The sequence below is a fragment of the Prunus dulcis genome, chromosome 4, assembly GCF_902201215.1.
Source record: "Prunus dulcis chromosome 4, ALMONDv2, whole genome shotgun sequence".
Taxonomy (NCBI): domain Eukaryota; kingdom Viridiplantae; phylum Streptophyta; class Magnoliopsida; order Rosales; family Rosaceae; genus Prunus; species Prunus dulcis.
Window position 1 is genome coordinate 4,608,015 of NC_047653.1, and position 18,626 is coordinate 4,626,640.

At 35.8% G+C, this 18,626-nt stretch overlaps 1 protein-coding gene across 1 annotated transcript; it reads left to right on the forward strand.

Moving 5' to 3' along the window:
- The first annotated feature begins 2,859 nt into the window (after positions 1-2,859).
- On the forward strand, positions 2,860-18,562 carry LOC117626807 (ABC transporter C family member 2-like). Its single transcript, XM_034358654.1, has 28 exons — positions 2,860-3,001; positions 3,825-4,234; positions 5,217-5,395; positions 5,561-5,600; positions 6,113-6,269; positions 6,657-6,771; positions 6,857-6,937; positions 7,064-7,088; positions 7,814-7,870; positions 8,458-8,523; positions 9,453-9,527; positions 10,063-10,170; positions 10,580-10,714; positions 10,986-11,092; positions 11,179-11,272; positions 11,577-11,744; positions 12,226-12,366; positions 12,882-13,082; positions 13,337-13,435; positions 13,528-13,680; positions 14,121-14,527; positions 15,115-15,295; positions 15,461-15,784; positions 16,136-16,892; positions 17,009-17,130; positions 17,222-17,467; positions 17,557-17,983; positions 18,123-18,562. The coding sequence occupies exons 2-28, from the start codon at positions 3,902-3,904 to the stop codon at positions 18,218-18,220; spliced, it is 4,896 nt and encodes a 1,631-aa protein (XP_034214545.1). The 5' UTR covers positions 2,860-3,001; positions 3,825-3,901; the 3' UTR covers positions 18,221-18,562.
- The last annotated feature ends 64 nt before the right edge of the window (positions 18,563-18,626 follow it).

The following is an 18,626-nucleotide window of genomic DNA, read 5'->3' on the forward strand; positions in this document are numbered from 1 at the left end:
ATTACCCTAATTACAGGTTTCGATGTTCTTTTCCCTGAATTTAAGACTTATTTTGTACCCAAGAAAAAAGGAAAGAAAAGTGATGAAATTTGGGGGAATGGATTCCACATGATGTTTTACAAAATGAGCTCCAAGTGGGGATAGCTTAACTAGCTAGTAGCACCCACATATGCACAAGGCAACAACACAAGAAGGTGGAAGTTTTGTTTGTGTGTCATCTATCAAGACTATGTGGCTTTGTTTGTGAGGGAGTAATTAGAGCCACCGAAAGAGATGTTAGTGGTACTCGAGATTCCATTCCACAAATAGCGCCAGAAAGATCCATTTACGCCAAGACAAACAATACTGTTTTAGACATCATTTTTGTCTCTTTTAATGGATTTCACTTTAGATAAGAGACTTGTTATATTTCTCCTTAAGCTCAACTGAGTACAATTATAGACTTTATATCAGTTAAGTTAAAGCCTTGTTCACGTATTGTCTAACCTCTCTAACATCTCTAACCTTCTCTTATCAATACTAACAGTTTGTCTAAACAGCCTAATAGGTCTAACAATATCTCAACAGCTTTATTCTTCAATCTTCTTACACGTGGCAGCACTAGGACCATTGATATTTTTACAGGATATATATTCATGGATCAAGGGTTCATTATACATCAGTTCATAGTTTAGTGGTAAGAATATTTGTCTGTATTTCAATAATCTGACTCATCATTTGTAAAATTTTCATTAACCAATCATTCATTCAAAGATCATTCAAATCATATAATATTTAACTATTTGATTAAACGATAATTATTTTATATATATTTTTTTAAGTACCGTGTTCGTCTAGTTATTTCATTGGTCTCAATGTTAATGCTATAGGGTTTGTCCTCTAAAAAAAAAATTTGATATAGAAATGAAGAGTCAAAAAATCATCACAATATCAAGTGAGTCTTATAAGATGTCGATTCAATTAGGGAGGCAATGGACCACCTTTGACGCACAAGCTTCCAGATAGAAATTGCTTAATAGAAGTAAAGTCGTGGCCATTGGTGCACTTTTTTTTCGCTGATTGTAGTAAAGTCGAGGCAAAGCGTTGGCGGCGACCATAATTTAAAAGCGACTTTATTTGCTGAGTGAATTGGACTGATTCCTGCAAGTCATTCCTACCAGTCTAACCAAACATTCTACTCTTTACTGAATTATATATATCATCATTCAATTTCAACATCCAATCCTGAATATGAAATTAATTGTGTCCAAAGTTGTTGGTCAATATGCACTTTTGACTTTCATATGATATGCAATTTAAATTTTCAAAATTAGAGCTTTAAAAAGTGAAAATAATAGATACTTTAGTATGACCAGGTCTACACTTGATTGATTCATTGTATACATATACATGTGTGCATATGTGAAGATGAGAAAACTAATCCTGTTAGGCGGGCTCTGTATTTTTTCTTCAAATTCTCACCATACAAGTTTACGTAAAAAGGGAGTCGTACTTGGGTATAAAGGGACAAACTCACTATCCTGCCCAACTAGCCTAACACTACTGCATCTATCACTTTCAAATAACTAAAAAGGCCTAACAATATTACCACCCAAAAAAACAACTAGTAAATGGATATTTAAAAAATAAAAAAATATAAGAAGATACTCTTACTCTATGTGAATCACAGATTGACACATATACAAAAATAATTTATCAAAAATACAAAAAAAAATAAAAAATTTATATGTACATGTCATACTGCTATTAGTAGGAATATAAAAATTCCTCCATATCTTAAAGGGAAGTATTTTCCGAAAGTATTTGGACTGCCGAAAGCTTTTCAATTGGCCGGATTCGCTCCGGCTTGTGCTGGTCAGAAGGATATGAACGAAACGACGCTGACAATCAAATAAAAACATGCGATGTGTGCCTTTGCGATACCAAATAAAGATATATACTTGCTTCTTCTGCCTTCCACATCACACGTGTCTATTTTTATTATTCTTTACCAAGTATCCAATCCAAAAATCAGAGCTACTGACACTCCTTTTATTTCCTCTTTTTGTTGTGACCTTTAATTTTGGCTTAATCGTAGTTATTGATAGACATAAAAATCATGGAATATATTTTCGTGTATTAGTTAAAGCGTCATGTATGTTTGGTGGAGATCATTGTTGATTGCAGTAAAAAGTTAAAGTTAAATTGATTTTATACGTGACGTAATTTTAGAATAATTAATACATGTGACATGACGTGATGTTATAAAAGTAATTTCTTCAGTAGTAAATTGGTCATGAAACATTTGTAATTAATGCGTATTTTAATTTCTCATGAGAAGGGAAAATAAAATTCGAGGTGAATAGAATGTTCATTTCTGTCCTATTTTTCATGAGCCAAAAAATCATTTTTCATGTGTGAACTTACCAAACATAGAAAAATAAATAATTTCCCATTCCAAGAGACTTTTTCCATGAATCAAACTCAATCTAAAAGTTTTTCTCTATACTTTAGGTAGATACAACTCAAAAGTTGAAACCTCCCAAACAATCAAAAGACAACATAATAATTAAACAAATGATTGACCACATCACTACATGAAACCTTTTTTTCTCACCCGACACTTTCACCAAAAAGACAACTATACCCTTCTCACAGCCCACCTCTCCTCTATCTTCTCCCACCTCCATACATTTAACTATTATACACACAAGAACAAAAACCCAAATTTCCACATTATCCTTATAATTTTGTACCAGAGTCGAATTTATTTCTCACAAGGAAAAAAAATCTTATCGTAATCGATGACGCACCAAACCAAACCAACCTAGTTTTTTCGTACAAATTTCATTTTTTATTTTAGGTGCATTGGGTCGTTAACAAATAAAAATGAAGGGAATAAAATAAAAGCTTTGGTCTTCGGTTCCTCCACAGGAATTAGATACCATCTGAATAAGAGAACCAATTCCATATCATTACTGCCGCAGAGCAACATTAACATACAAACAGAAGGCCACAAAAGGTTAGCAATTTCTCCATGAAAATGGGCTTTTCTCCTTCCACTTTCTCTGTACCAAATGCCCAGGAGGAGCTTTTTGGGATTTAACTTATTATTATTTTCTTTGTTTTTAACCCAAAAAAGTCGAAGCTTTTGCTCTACAGTTTTGTTTGTCTTAGTTTTAGTTTTAGTTTTTGTTTGAGGCAAGCAGTTTTGTTTCTTGGTTTTGAGTGAATGCAAAGTCTCTGAGGTATAAGTTCTTCTAAAATCTGAAATTTATGTTTGTTGTTGTTGTTCATATTTGTATTAAACCTGTAAATGGTGTGGTTTTGTTACGTTTGAATTTTGTTTTTGTATTAGTGAACGTTTTTCATCCATTTCCGTATTCTTTTACAAGTTTGTTGGGTTGAATTTAGATTTGCTATGGTTTTGCTAGTTTGAGTCTAGTGCTCTGTTTGGTTCTGAGAAAAAGTACTACCAGAGTATAGCAGAGCTTAGAATCTTAGAGTGTCAGGTATTATTAATACGGTATTAACCAGAGAATATAGAAACTTCCTTTGAAAATTTTGGTAACATATCGCAAATGTTTGCTTTTTTTTTTTTTTTGGGTCAAGTTTCTATTCTTTTCTTGACGATACATTTTTCGGTTGGTTGTATTTTTTTTTTTTCCTATTCTTTTGAACCATAATGTTTTCTCGGAGAAAGTCAAAAGTTGGGAAACTATTATTCAGCTTAAAAATGAGGAATTATAATTTATTTATTTATAGTTTTACCCTTTTAAGAGATTCCATTGATTGATGCTTGGTTTTTCCACCTGAGGCTAAAGGTAAATTTTATCACAACGCAGGAGTGGCTCACAGTGGGGACTGAGATGGATTATGTGCTTTAAAGTGAGCAGCTTTTGTGAAGAAAGTGACCAAAAAGATGGGTTTTGTTCCTTTGGATTGGTATTGTCGTCCGGTGGCCCATGGGGTGTGGACAAAAGCGGTGGAGAATGCGTTTGGTGCATACACGCCATGCGCGGTTGATTCTTTAGTTGTCTCCATTTCTCATTTGGTTCTTCTGGGTCTCTGCATCTATCGAATATGGCGGATCAAGAAGGATTTCAAAGCCCAAAGGTTCTGTTTGCAGTCCAACGTTTACAATTATGTATTGGCGTTATTGGCTGGTTATTGCACCGCCGAGCCTTTGTTCAGGCTGATCATGGGAATTTCAGTGCTGAATTTAGATGGGCAGTCTGGCTTTGCACCATTTGAGGTTGGTTTGCTGATTCATTCTGTAATGTATTTTAGCTGTTGTACTGACTTCATACATGCCTATAAGTTTTGTATTGATAACAGTAGCTTCAACTTATACATGTGCAAATGAATTAATTGAAGGGCAAAAAAAGTTTTCAGGGTTGACCCAGTGACCCCATAACCATTAAGTAAAACATGAAAAATGTTGTTCCCCCAAAGTTTTCATTCAATGTCGTGGGTTTTTTCTTCGACTTGTCCTACTTCTTTAAAAGCTTTATTTCACTATATTATCTAGTTCAAGAGTGATTTTGTGGAAATCTGTAAGAATTTTGAAATTTCGATTTTGTGGTAAGTATGCATGAGGAACTAGATCAACTGCATTGCATGTGTACTTTAGCATCAGGGAAACAACAAAATATTTTTGCAGCTTAAATTATAAAAGTTGGCAACCAAAAAAAAAAAAAAAAAAAACCAGGACTGTTTACGTTGATTATGTGATGTTGTACCCTTGTTAATTAAGAAATAATTTTGTTTTACATACAAAATTACGTACAAATGAATTTAACTGGAGAAACCAATGTTGCCATTTATCACATGTAGGGTAATTAGACAGTCATCATCACCCACTTAGTAGAGTGAATAAAAGAAGCTATTGTACTTGGACACAGATATAAATCCATTATAGAAATTTTACACTACAGAAGATTTCAGTTGTCAATTTTCCAAAACATCTAAGGAGATCAAGTTTCACAAACCACGAACTGTGATTAATGGAAATGCAATGGGATTTGGTTTTCTACACTTCAAACTTAATTAGCTTTAGACATAGAAGCATCACTAACCCACTAGTAAGTTACTTTTTTTTTTTTTTCTCTTTTTTTTTTTCCGGAAAAAAAGAAGAAGAAACAAACCTTTATTGAAGGGAAAATAAAATACTAAAAACAAACTTTCAGTAAGCTTAATCATATGCCAAGTATTTTAGTTTCATCCTTTCTTGGCAGGTGGTTTCTCTAATCTTAGAGGCTCTTACTTGGTGCTCTATGCTGGTCATGATTGGTGTGGAAACCAAAATCTACATCCGTGAGTTTCGATGGTTTGTTAGATTTGGAGTAATATATACTTTAGTGGGGGATTCTGTGATGCTGAATCTCATTCTTTCACTAAAGGACTTATATGACAGGTTTGTGTGTCTCTGTTTACCTAAACTGGTTCCTTCCTTGTCAAAAGATGATATGACTGTTTATATTTTCCAACTTTTTTGTTTTTAATATTAAGTCATCACTAGTACATTTTGGAGGTGCGTGGTTGTGCAAGACGAACTTACAATGCTGTGTAACCCTTGCAGATCTGTACTATACTTGTACATCAGTGAAGTTGCTGCCCAGGTTTGTTTGTTTTGTTTCTCCTTTTTAACTTAATTTTCACTGGTTATGCTTTTGTTTACCTTTTTTCTGTGTCTTGCATCCAAATGCTTTAGGTTATTCTTGTTAATCTGATGAGCCTTCAGCTAGGCCAGCCTGAGGCTGCTACGTGCTAATGACTCTTAGACCACTCTAAGAAGGGCATGCAATGCAGCCAGCCAAGTCTTGAATTTGTTGTTTAGTGGATAATTAATTTGTACAAAGGTTCTGAAAGCTATCCAATTGGTTTAGGGTTTAGATTTTATTTTTTCCTAATAAGAACTTATATAGTTTGCTTGGTCACATAGATTGTGTATGCCTTGGTCTTGTATGTGTGGACAAATGTATATTTAGTATAAACAGATGGCTAAGTATGTTTAAGATAAAAGGTGGGCAATACTGGTATTGTTCAATATTTAAAGTTTGCTATTTATCTTTAATTAGACTGCAAATCTAATTTCAATTTGTTCTTGATATGTATTTTTATTCTAATGTAGGGTTTGTTTGGAATACTTTTGCTTGTGTATGTTCCAAATCTGGTTACTTATCCTGGTTATACTCCAATCCATACTGAATCAATTGATGATGCTGCGTATGAAGCACTTCCTGGAGGAGAGCAAATATGTCCCGAGAGGAATGCCAACATATTTTCAAGTATGTATATAAATTTGATATGATCCTAATGCTTGACAGTTAGAAAATTTGCGGAGAATTAAATGATGATAGAGATGCTGATGTTGTTAGTAAACTAATTTTTATTTATAGAAATATCCCAACTTTAGTGTGGTCTGCCGAACCATCCTAAAATGCCCTTGTTAGAGGCGATTTCATTGTTTGTTGAGATCTGTGCAAACTGATTTACCATTCTTTATTTTTTTTAAAAAATTTATTCTTTACCTTGTACCTTTTTTTTTAATTGCTAATTTTGTATGATATAAAGGCGAAGGATCTAGGACCATTCATAGTATTCTCAAGAGTGCAGTGAACCCTTTTTCCATGGCTGATTTCTCAACTCATATCTTGATTTTGTGTTTTTACCAGGAGTACTGTTTTCATGGATGAATCCCCTTATGAAACTAGGCTATCAAAGACCCCTCACAGAGAAAGATGTCTGGAAATTGGATACTTGGGATCGGACTGAAACACTGAACAATAAGTGCGTGCTTGTTATTTTCAAACATTAGTTTCCACTTAAACTAATCATTACAATTTGCATAATAATTCTTTTACCGAATTTCTAGGTTCCAAAGATGTTGGGCTGAGGAACGTCGAAAGCCTAAACCATGGCTTTTAAGAGCATTGAACTCTAGCCTTGGAGGAAGGTAATTTATGAAGATCCTCAGCTGAGATGCGAATCCATCCTCACTTTCTTGTCCTTATTGTATTCTGCTTCCCATGCAATTCTATGTATATGCTTCTCATTAATATTTTATTTGTGCTTTTCATAGGTTTTGGTGGGGAGGCTTTTGGAAGGTAATTGGCTTGTTCTTTAGAATGGTTTTTATCTAGTAGTAGTCTGCAAAGTTTGTTACACATGTATGCAAAGGTCATTGCACTTATATTTTATTCATTAGAATATATATGTTCAGTCAACTACAGTACTGTTTGTCATTGTTGTTTTCTGTTGGTTTTTTAGTTTAGCACACATGCTGGTCACACTGTTCAGCAAGTTCCATGGATCCATTAATGATTTCTTTGGTTAATATGAGCACATTTGGCCATAGTTTTGTTTCTAGCTCCTTGATTAAAATGGAGAAAATAACAGTAATACTTTGCTAGATACTAACATACACCAGTTCAATCTGATTGGCAGGGGAGCATAATTTAGTTTCACTAGTAGCAAAATTGCAGTCCATGCACCTTGTTTAGGTAGTTAGTAGGGAGGGATGTAGTGAAAATCCAATCTGGTCATGAGGGCGATATTCGTGGAAATAAACCCCTTGTCCCTTAACAACATACATTGGTTCAGTATGATTGGGGAGACATTTCTATTATTTTTGGTTGCTTTTCTCAACTTCAGCAACTCTGCATCCTCTCTGCCTGAGAGGGGTTTGTGATTCTAATGCTCATTGCTAGAAAACTGGTCCAAATATGAAGAGTTATTATTTTGTCTGTTCTGTATGAAATGTTTTTTGCATCGTAAAATTGGATGTTTTGTGTGACATAACTTATTCTATTGTTTTGTTGACAACTTGTAGATTGGCAATGATCTTTCCCAATTTGTGGGGCCACTTATTTTGAACCACCTCTTACAGGTTTGTGTTGATTCCTAAACTTCACCTTTTTATGTTTCCATGTATGTCTCCGGTCATTATTACAATATCCAACTCCATAGGTGTAATGGTATTGGTGATTGTTGTGGCTATGTGAGTGCTGTGTATGAGTATTGGTGATTGTGGCTGTGAGTGCTGTCTATGAGTTCAACTTGTGCTGATCAAGTAGGCCTGCATTTTATGTATTTGTCATATTGGTCATGAAATTATTGAAACACCAATGAACATTCTGAAGTTTCTATATAATAAATGAAGAAAGGAAACAAGGATAATAACATTCACTCGCATGACTTTAATAACCTGAAAATTGTAGTCGCTACTATTTCAGATTAGCTTTAACCTGACCTTACTAATGCAAGTTTAATTTAAATGTTAATATAGTGGATCGGATACTGATCCACGATGCATAATTTTTTATTTTTAAAAGTATGCTTCTGGTATGTCATAGTTCCTCCACATCTCTGAACTCAGAAGCAGTGTATCAGAGTCTTGTAAAATGATACTTGATTGTTATTGTCATAATCCTTCTTTTTCTATAGAAATTCAAATCTTTCTTCAATTGTCTGCAGTCTATGCAACGAGGGGATCCAGCATGGATTGGTTACATCTATGCCTTCTCAATATTTGCTGGAGTGGTATGATATATTATAAATTCTTTGCTTTATATTTAGGTTATTTATGTATGCCAAGACAGATTATTTTTGCACAGCTAGCCCTTACTATCACATATGCTTACATAGTTTTGCTGCTTTGGAAAATTTAAAGGGATGTTCCTTTTATTCTAAGAAAATTACACAACATGTGCACACCTGTTGAGGATTGAGCCCTGGAACTTATCCTATACCCTTATTTTTAAGGGGAGGATGCGCCACTAGACCCAAAAGCTATTTGCAATTTTTCGTGAGTGCTTGGTTTAGTCTTTTGATTATGTTGGTAGAGAAAGATGTTTAGACAGAAAATTTCATCTTTTCTTTGTGAGCTAAATGATCTAGAGCTTGTATTCTTCTGTTTCACTTTATATCTTCAAATTCAAATAATAGCTGAATTGTCGAAAGCGAATTCCTGTGTTTTACAGTCATTCTCGTGTTTCCCATATTGAAATATGTAATTAAGTTGGCTTGAAGAAACATGCTAGAGAAGGAAAATTAAATATTTGTGTTTGTTAAAACATGACCTAGTGCTTGTTTTGTATCTTCTTTCTCACCTTTCTTGTATTTTCTCTGTCACCTTAAATATCTTAAATTAATGACTGATACCTTAAGCTGGTTCATGTGTTTCTGTAGCACTGGGAACTTCCTTTGTGGATTCTAGTTATGTTGTTATTCATACCATTTTTTGAATGTGTTTCCCATTAAAAAATGACTTTTGCCTGTGGATATGTTTTTTTTAAAGAAAATGTTGATACTTGCATTAGTAGCTATGCACTTATGTCGTGATCTATTGCTTTAGATATTTGCTCTTGTTACTGCAATTCGCATGTCCTCATTCTGCAGCATTTGTTTTATATATTTGGAACGGGAAAATCAAGCAGTCTGGATATCTGATTGCTGTAACTTGCTTCCAGGTTGCTGGCGTGTTATGTGAAGCGCAGTATTTTCAAAATGTCATGCGTGTTGGCTTCCGTCTACGGTCAACCTTGGTATTTTGCCAGTCCCATTTTGATGCTATTAAGCCAATTTTTTTTTCTTCATCCTTTTGTTTTAACATGTTTATAGTATTTTATCAATGCCATGTGGCAATAGCAATAAACATTGGTCTATCAATTTTAGGTCCTTTTACTTAGTCCGGGGTGAGTGAGGGTTGGAATTTTGTAATAGATCCTTTGCTTAGTGATGTCTAGAGGTGTTGGCTTTGTTTGGGCTTTGGTTTTGGTGAGAAGCATAAAATGCCAAGCTCAAATTCAATCTTAGTATGCTATTTATTGGGGGACTGGGACATTTAGCTTGTGAGTTATGAGTAATGGAGAGGGTTAAAAGGTCTTGTTACTTTTCTAATATGTTTTGACTGGGGAATTGGTTTTAATATTTTATGTTCAGGGGTTTAGCTAGCAGTATTGTCTTCTGGCTTGTCTAATAATGTGGGGAAGTTTTGAACTCATAAATTTATGAAATTATGCAAAACTTGTTATTGATATATCTATTTGCAGAGCATGATTCTATATTTTCTTCTTTTAGGTTGCTGCTGTGTTTCGGAAATCTTTAAGGCTTACTCATGAAGCTCGAAAGAAGTTTGCATCTGGGAAAATAACCAACTTGATGACAACTGATGCTGAAGCACTTCAGGCACGCACTCTTACCAAAAGTTGTGATTACGTTATATATTACTGTTAGTGATGATGCATGACAATCAATTATCTCATTAGATATTACTATTGCAACTTCCTGAAGTCATACAATAGTAAAATCCTTGAATAAGCAATTGGAGCCATACTTTCTGGAAACTTCAATCTCAGAACATAAGAAGCTAGTTTTCTTTTTCTGATTTATTGTCTACTCAAAATTAGTGACAAAAACAGATTTGGGTTGATCTCATCCTTTTGTAAATATATACAGGCAATGACAAACAAATAGGAGTATAAATCATTTAACTTATATAACATGTTTTCCTATTTGTGGTTCAGAAGCACATTTAGTCCTCAAAATAATTGTAAAGCTCCCTTGGTTGGCTAACTTTTGTTGTTTCTTTACACAGCAAATATCCCAATCTCTTCACACTTTATGGTCAGCTCCATTTCGTATCATTATCTCCATGGTTCTTCTTTATCAGCAATTGGGCGTTGCTTCACTACTTGGTGCACTCATGTTAGTTCTTTTGTTCCCCCTGCAGGTAAAAGAGTTACCCCATTTGATTTTTCTTGTTTTTACAATAAAAACTATGTTAAAATCATGTTAGTTATACTGAAAGAAGAACCCTGACTAATGACTACGTTAGTATCACATTAATTGTTACAAAAAGAGAGGATATCAGACTAAAGTGTGTGTGTGTATGTGTGTTAAGTTAGTATCTACATTAATTTTATTTTATGTTTGTGCATCATGTTCAAATCTCCTATCAATTTAATTTGTCTTGATCTTTTTGATTTACTTGGATGGAACAGACATTTGTGATAAGCAAAATGCAGAAATTGTCTAAGGAGGGGTTGCAACGTACAGACAAGAGAATTGGCCTCATGAATGAAATTTTGGCTGCAATGGACACTGTGAAGTATGACTCAATTTTGGTGATATGTGTACACATGTTACTGGGATTTATATTTATTGTTTTCATTGTCTATTTTCCAAATGGCTCAGGTGTTATGCATGGGAGAGTAGTTTCCAATCCAAGGTACAAGGTGTTCGAACCGATGAATTGTTCTGGTTTCGAAAAGCATCACTGCTGGGAGCGGTAAGGCGTTGAATTTTTTTTCTTCTGAAATTTGTTTCTTTCTTACCATATCAACTCATTTGATGTAGATATCTTCTAATTTCTCTTTTCTTTGAAGTTCCTCATTCCTATAAGAAAACCTCTTTGATTTGATTAATTGTTGGCATGCCATCAGAAGCTGCAGTTGATTACTGAAGTAGGCACTTTGCATGGTGTTATGTGAATCATGAGTATCATGTTTTCAGTTTTGTGTGCATATCCAAAATCATGACTTCATCCATTTTCTGGCTTTTGCTTTTCCCTGACTCTTTCTCTTGTTTTGCAGTGTAATGGATTTTTACTAAATAGCATCCCAGTTGTAGTCACTGTGATTTCATTTGGATTGTTCACCTTGCTGGGGGGCGATCTTACACCTGCAAGGGCATTTACATCACTTTCTCTGTTTGCTGTGCTTCGGTTTCCTCTATTCATGCTTCCTAATATAATAACTCAGGTTTTGACTTCTTTCCTCAGTCATGCACATGTTATAGTCTGATTATGCTGTGATATTTTATATGACATTTTAGCACATAGAGAGGATGAATTATTATTGTGATTATTTACTGTTTACTTTACTTGGTGTATAGTATCTTATAGTGCTCAGGTTCTTTTAGGAAGATAGTCATTTTATTAACCTTCACTTTATGAACAAATTTGGTTTTATTGGTCGAGGTTCAAACATTGGGTTTTTCTGGAAAATGGTCAAGAATATTTCAGTCTATTATATCCTGTTGGTTATTCAATATCAAAAAATTCCCGCTGGTGCTTCAAATAACCAGTTTAGGAATATGTTGACCTTGTGGGCATTAAAAAGACTGTTTCATTTTCATTTTCCTTATTAAGTATCAAATGAAGTTCTTTGTATGCCAACTTTGTGAAACTGCTTGCATGGTTTCTTCCACTTCTAAATTCCTAATGTTCCTTTACTTCGACAGGTGGTTAATGCTAATGTATCCTTAAAACGCTTGGAGGAGCTGCTTTCAGCTGAAGAGAGAGTACTTCTGCCAAATCCTCCTCTTGATCCAGGATTGCCGGCCATCTCAATTAAGAATGGATACTTTTCTTGGGATTCAAAGGTCTCATTGATATGTTGCTTTTGTTTTTGTGTGATTGTTACGAATATACTAAGCTTACAATTGATTCATAATTACCTCTATGTGTTCATGTATGTTGTCAAGTTAAGTGTCTTTTTGTTCTAGGCTTGTGTTTTGGGTGTGCAATTTGAGTTTCGTATTCAATTCAAGAATGATTGTTGTAAATGATGGCTTGCTGGCTGTTCTCACCATCTTACATCATAAGTTTGTGTTTGTTGTGTACAAGGCTTCTGTTTATAAGTAATTCTATTGCTTAAACAAGCTTGCATGAAATAATTGGCGGGGGGTGGGGGTCTCCTCTGCCTCCAAAGTAATTCTATGCTCTCTGTTTTATCAGGCATGGCATCCTAGCTCTCTCATTAATTGTTGCTTTGCTGCTATAACAGTTGTCTTGTAATGAAATGGCTTGCTGATACAAAATAATTTTAAGAATGTGTTGGTTAGTTTTGCATTTTCTCTGTGAACAAACAGCCCTTGAAATATATGTTTTCCTTCAGGCGGAGAAGCCCACGTTGACGAATGTTAATTTGGACATCCCTGTTGGGAGCTTGGTAGCAATTGTTGGAAGTACTGGTGAAGGAAAGACATCACTTATATCTGCAATGATTGGGGAGCTTCCTCCAGTAGCAGACGCGAGTGTGGTAATGAGAGGAATGGTTGCTTACGTTCCACAAGTTTCATGGATTTTTAATGCAACTGTAAGTTTTAGCTTGCCCTGTTTTATATGTTTCTATACGTCTTTCAAATATGTATCTGTTTTAATTATTGGAGCTTACTGTTTCTGTGATGTTTCTGCGAACCTAGAGAACCCTGAGATTGGAAACTTGCTGGCATGAATAATACTTGTTCTTCTTATCCTTATAATTAGTTGAATACAGTGGTCTGGGATGTAGTTAAAAATTTGATTACAATGCTTGTGCAAGTTGGTTACTTTCAGTATTTATGATTTCAGGTACGTGACAACATTTTATTTGGATCCTTCTTTGAATCTGCGAGATATGAGAAGGCAATAGATGTGACTGCATTGAGGCACGACCTTGACTTACTGCCTGTAAGTGCTCTTAGAGTTCTATCTTGCTGCTAGTTCTTATGGTACACCCTGCAATTTGTGGGCCTAATTTGTTTCACATGCTGAATAATTAGGGTGGTGATCTGACCGAGATTGGTGAAAGAGGAGTGAATATTAGTGGTGGGCAGAAGCAAAGAGTGTCTATGGCTAGGGCTGTCTACTCCAATTCTGATGTATACATTTTTGATGATCCCTTGAGTGCTCTGGATGCTCACGTGGCTCGACAGGTTACTGTTTTACATTTAACTTTAGTGCTCAGGACAGGAGTACAGTTATCCTTTGTTGCTTCTACATTCTATTTCTAAATATAAAATATAATCTATGATCCTTTTGTTTATTTATTCAGGGTTAATTGGACTGACCTACATAGGCATGTGTTTATTTATTCATTTGTGTTGGCAGATCGGTGTACACTTTTTCACAGATTCATTTATTAATACAATGGATTTTAATAGTATAGTTGCATATTCCTTCTAATATTTTCTATTATACAGCTTATGGAATCTTTCTTATAAGGGATACCAAATGACTAAAATACATGCTGGTTTATCTTGTCTTTTGCGCTATTCCGTTCTACACCTGCATGCACTATCTTTGGCTCCTCAAAGTTGGTTATTAAATTGTTCTTTTGTATAGTCGTCTTATTTTTACTTATGTTTCATACCAGGTTTTTGATAAATGCATCAGGGGAGAATTAAGAGGGAAAACCAGGGTTCTTGTTACAAATCAGCTGCATTTTCTTTCACAAGTTGATAGAATCATCCTGGTCCATGAAGGTATGGTGAAAGAGGAGGGAACGTTTGAGGAGCTTTCCAATAATGGAACGCTGTTCAAAAAGCTGATGGAAAATGCCGGCAAGATGGAAGAGTATGCAGAAGAAAAAGAAGAAGGTGAAACAATTGATCAGAATGGTGAAATGATTGATCAGAATGCCTCTTCAAAACCTATTGCCAATGGACTTGTTAATGTTATGCCAAAAGATGCAAGCCATGTGAAAAAACCAAAAGGAAAATCTGTTCTTATCAAACAAGAAGAACGAGAAACAGGCGTTATTAGCTGGAATGTCTTGGCGAGGTAATCAGAGTTTCAACAATAAACTTTCAGTATCCCCTCGAATTCACTTAGTATTCTCCTAAGTTAAGACATCCCTTTCTCCTTAAGAAATATCTAGGTTTCTAAGCTGTTTGGAGTATCATCAGTTTTGATCTTACCGTGTAAGGGGGACTATACTAGTTGCTATTTCCGTCCACACATTATCTAGGTATTCAGTTCTTAGAAATATTTCTAGATACTTATACCTGATGATGGTCGTCATCTCTAGGTTCATTCCTCTTTTCTTTCGGACTTTTCTTAAGAATGTTTGGGAAATTCTGACCGGTAGTTTTAGGGAAATAATAAAATTTATTTGTCTGACATCTATTGGTATGTCTGGCCTTACAATTGGTTCTTGATTGGGTGAATGCATTTGCTGGTGTGGTTGCAGGGTTGGTGTTTATATTTCTTTGCCTCCTTTTTTGGGTGAGAGTAGCATTTATTTCATCAGATTATGCTTGAAATAGGCAGATTTCCGGATTCCTACTTTTATGAAATCTTCTGTTTGCTCTTTGTACAGCATTTTTTATTATAGAGAAAGTAGTTTAAATGTGCAATTTCTTATCCAGGTATAAGAATGCATTAGGAGGCTTGTGGGTGGTTATGATACTCTTTACATGCTATGTTTCAACTGAGGTTCTACGAGTTTCAAGTAGCACATGGTTGAGCCATTGGACTGATCAAAGCATGATAGAGAATTATGACCCTGGTTTCTACAATCTGATATATGCACTTCTATCATTTGGTCAGGTAAGAATACAGTTAAACATCAGTTAATTTAAGGTTTGTTATAGAAGTTTGTATCAACCATCTTTTGTAGAGAGTCGCTTGTTATTTTCTGGTTATTCTGAGAAGCTTGAAGTACTTTTGCCTCCTTTTTTGTGATGAAAATCCAAATACAATTCTTGGTTTCAGGTTATGGTGACACTGGCAAACTCTTATTGGTTGATTATTTCTAGTCTTTATGCTGCCAGGAGGTTGCATGAGGCCATGCTTAGCTCTATATTAAGAGCTCCAATGGTCTTCTTCCAGACTAATCCCCTTGGACGTATCATAAATAGATTTGCAAAGGATCTTGGAGACATTGATCGGAATGTTGCTCCATTTGTCAATATGTTTCTTGGCCAAGTGTCTCAGCTCTTTTCTACCTTCATCTTGATAGGGATCGTGAGCACTATGTCCTTGTGGGCCATTATGCCCCTTCTGGTTTTGTTTTATGCAGCCTATCTCTACTATCAGGTACGTGAGATTGTCCACTGATTTCATGTTTGACTTGCTTTTGGAGACAAACTGTTTTCGGCCATAGCTGTGCAAAACATCAACTTAATGTTAAATAAATTGTATAGGCGTTGCTTAAGCCTGAAAAGATTCATTTTTACCAAGGGCAGAATCAGAGATTTTTATGAGGGTGGGCTAGTGAGATGGGGCCATCCTGTTAACTCGAGTCACTCTTACCTCAAAGTTACTAGTTTTTGATTACTTAAGCCTGTTCCTATTGGCGATTATTACTGTTTTTTATTGTTTTATCGATTTCATGTCGCAGTCTGTATTTTTCTAATATAATCTATTTTGTTTTTTGTCTTGGGATAGAGCATGGCTCGTGAGGTAAAGCGCATGGACTCCATCAGCAGATCCCCTGTTTATGCACAATTTGGAGAAGCACTGAATGGTTTAGCAAGTATTCGTGCATATAAGGCTTATGATCGGATGTCAGACATTAATGGAAAATCTGTGGACAACAATATCAGATTCGCACTGGTGAACATGAGTGGAAACCGCTGGCTTGGAATCCGTTTGGAAACATTGGGAGGCCTCATGATATGGTTTACAGCTACCTTTGCTGTTATGCAGAATGGAAGGGCAGAGAACCAGCAGGAGTTTGCATCCACTATGGGCCTACTTCTCAGTTATGCGCTTAATATTACAAGTTTATTGACTGGTGTACTGAGACTTGCAAGCCTGGCTGAGAATAGCTTAAATGCTGTTGAGCGGGTTGGTACATATATAGATTTGCCTTCAGAGGCTCCAGCTATAATTGAGAGCAACCGCCCCCCTCCAGGATGGCCTTCATCTGGATCTATCAAGTTCGAGGATGTTGTTCTACGTTATAGACCCGAACTTCCTCCAGTTTTGCATGAGCTGTCTTTCTCAATTTCTCCAAGTGATAAGGTTGGAATTGTTGGAAGGACCGGGGCAGGAAAGTCCAGCATGCTAAATGCTTTATTTCGGATTGTTGAATTAGAAAGAGGAAGAATTTTGATTGATGATTGTGATATTGCTAAGTTTGGATTGACAGATCTACGTAAAGTTCTTGGTATTATACCACAGTCACCAGTTCTTTTTTCAGGTACACGCAACTCTAGTCACGTTGACCCAGCAAGCTATCTTCTCATTCAAAGTTGATATGTTTTAGTTGACAACACCTAGTGAAGTATAATGATCCTCTTGTTCTATTTTTCTTAGGAACTGTGAGGTTTAATCTTGATCCTTTCCATGAACATAACGATGCTGATCTCTGGGAAGCTTTAGAAAGGGCACATTTGAAAGATGCCATCAGGAGGAATTCTTTGGGACTAGATGCTGAGGTACATGCTCAACTTTGCTTTACTTGATGTGGCTTTGGTATTATTATAAATAGGCTCTTCCTCATTAATAATCCATTTATGATATGTCAAGGTCTCGGAGGCAGGAGAGAATTTCAGTGTTGGACAGCGGCAACTATTAAGTCTTTCTCGTGCTCTGTTGCGGAGATCAAAAATACTTGTTCTTGATGAAGCAACTGCAGCTGTTGATGTCAGAACTGATGCTCTTATTCAAAAAACTATTCGTGAAGAATTTAAATCATGTACAATGCTCATCATTGCTCATCGTCTTAATACCATTATTGACTGTGACCGAGTCCTTCTGCTTGATGCTGGCCGGGTATGCTCCAAGTCAGAGTTCTTCAAGCTTGCTTTTTATTTTTTTCGCTCTTTTCTTTGTTTGTTGACAAAATTTTCGGGGCTTCCCAGGTTCTAGAATATGATACTCCAGAGCATCTGCTGTCAAATGAGGGAAGTGCTTTCTCTAAAATGGTACAAAGTACAGGCTCAGCAAATGCTCAATATTTACGAAGCTTGGTACTTGGAGGGGAAGGGGAAAACAGGTTGGGGAGAGAAGAGAACAGGCAACTAGATGGACAGAGGAGATGGCTGGCATCTTCTCGCTGGGCTGCAGCTGCCCAGTTTGCTGTTGCTGTGAGCCTCACTTCATCGCAGAATGACCTTCAACGGTTGGAAATTGAAGATGAGAACAGTATCCTCAAGAAGACCAAGGACGCGGTAATAACTCTCCGAGGAGTTTTGGAAGGGAAGCATGATGAAGTGATTGAAGAGTCTCTTGATCAATACCAGATCTCTAGAGATGGGTGGTGGTCAGCCCTCTACAGAATGGTTGAAGGTATTGTGCGACTCCACTTGCTTACTTGACACACATTATATCGGCAAGTAGAATTAGTAGGTTCATGAATGAAGGAATGCTCTTATCTGTTTTCAAAATCTGATCATGTTTAAATCTTTTTTTTTCTTCTTCTCTCTAGGTCTTGCTGTAATGAGCAGGTTGGCCAAGAATAGGCTTCAGCAGTCGGAATACGGTTTTGAAGAGAGAGCAGTTGACTGGGACCATACTGACATGTAGGGAAACTGTCTCTGACCTAGTGAAGAAGTTTCACACATATGCTGATGACTAATTTTTACACAATTTTTACTAATTTAGCTTCTACAAACTTCAATTTTTCCAGTGGCTTTATATAATGAGGGTGATAGTGACAGGACATTCCAAGTTGTCCTGCTTGTTTGTAAATGTTTACTTGGGACTAGGATGTGGAAATAAATGGTTTCCCTAGTGAAATTCCTACATGGAAATCCTTTAATGATGGCCTGTCAATGCATGCATGCACGAGCTTAACTGCTAAAGAATTTTGTTGTATTATTGTAAGGAAATTATGATGCCAGAAATTTCAGGAGGATTTTCGACTAAGCTTTAACAATTTTTTTTTTATATACAAGCAATGGTCTAAACTAAACTAAACTAATGTAATATA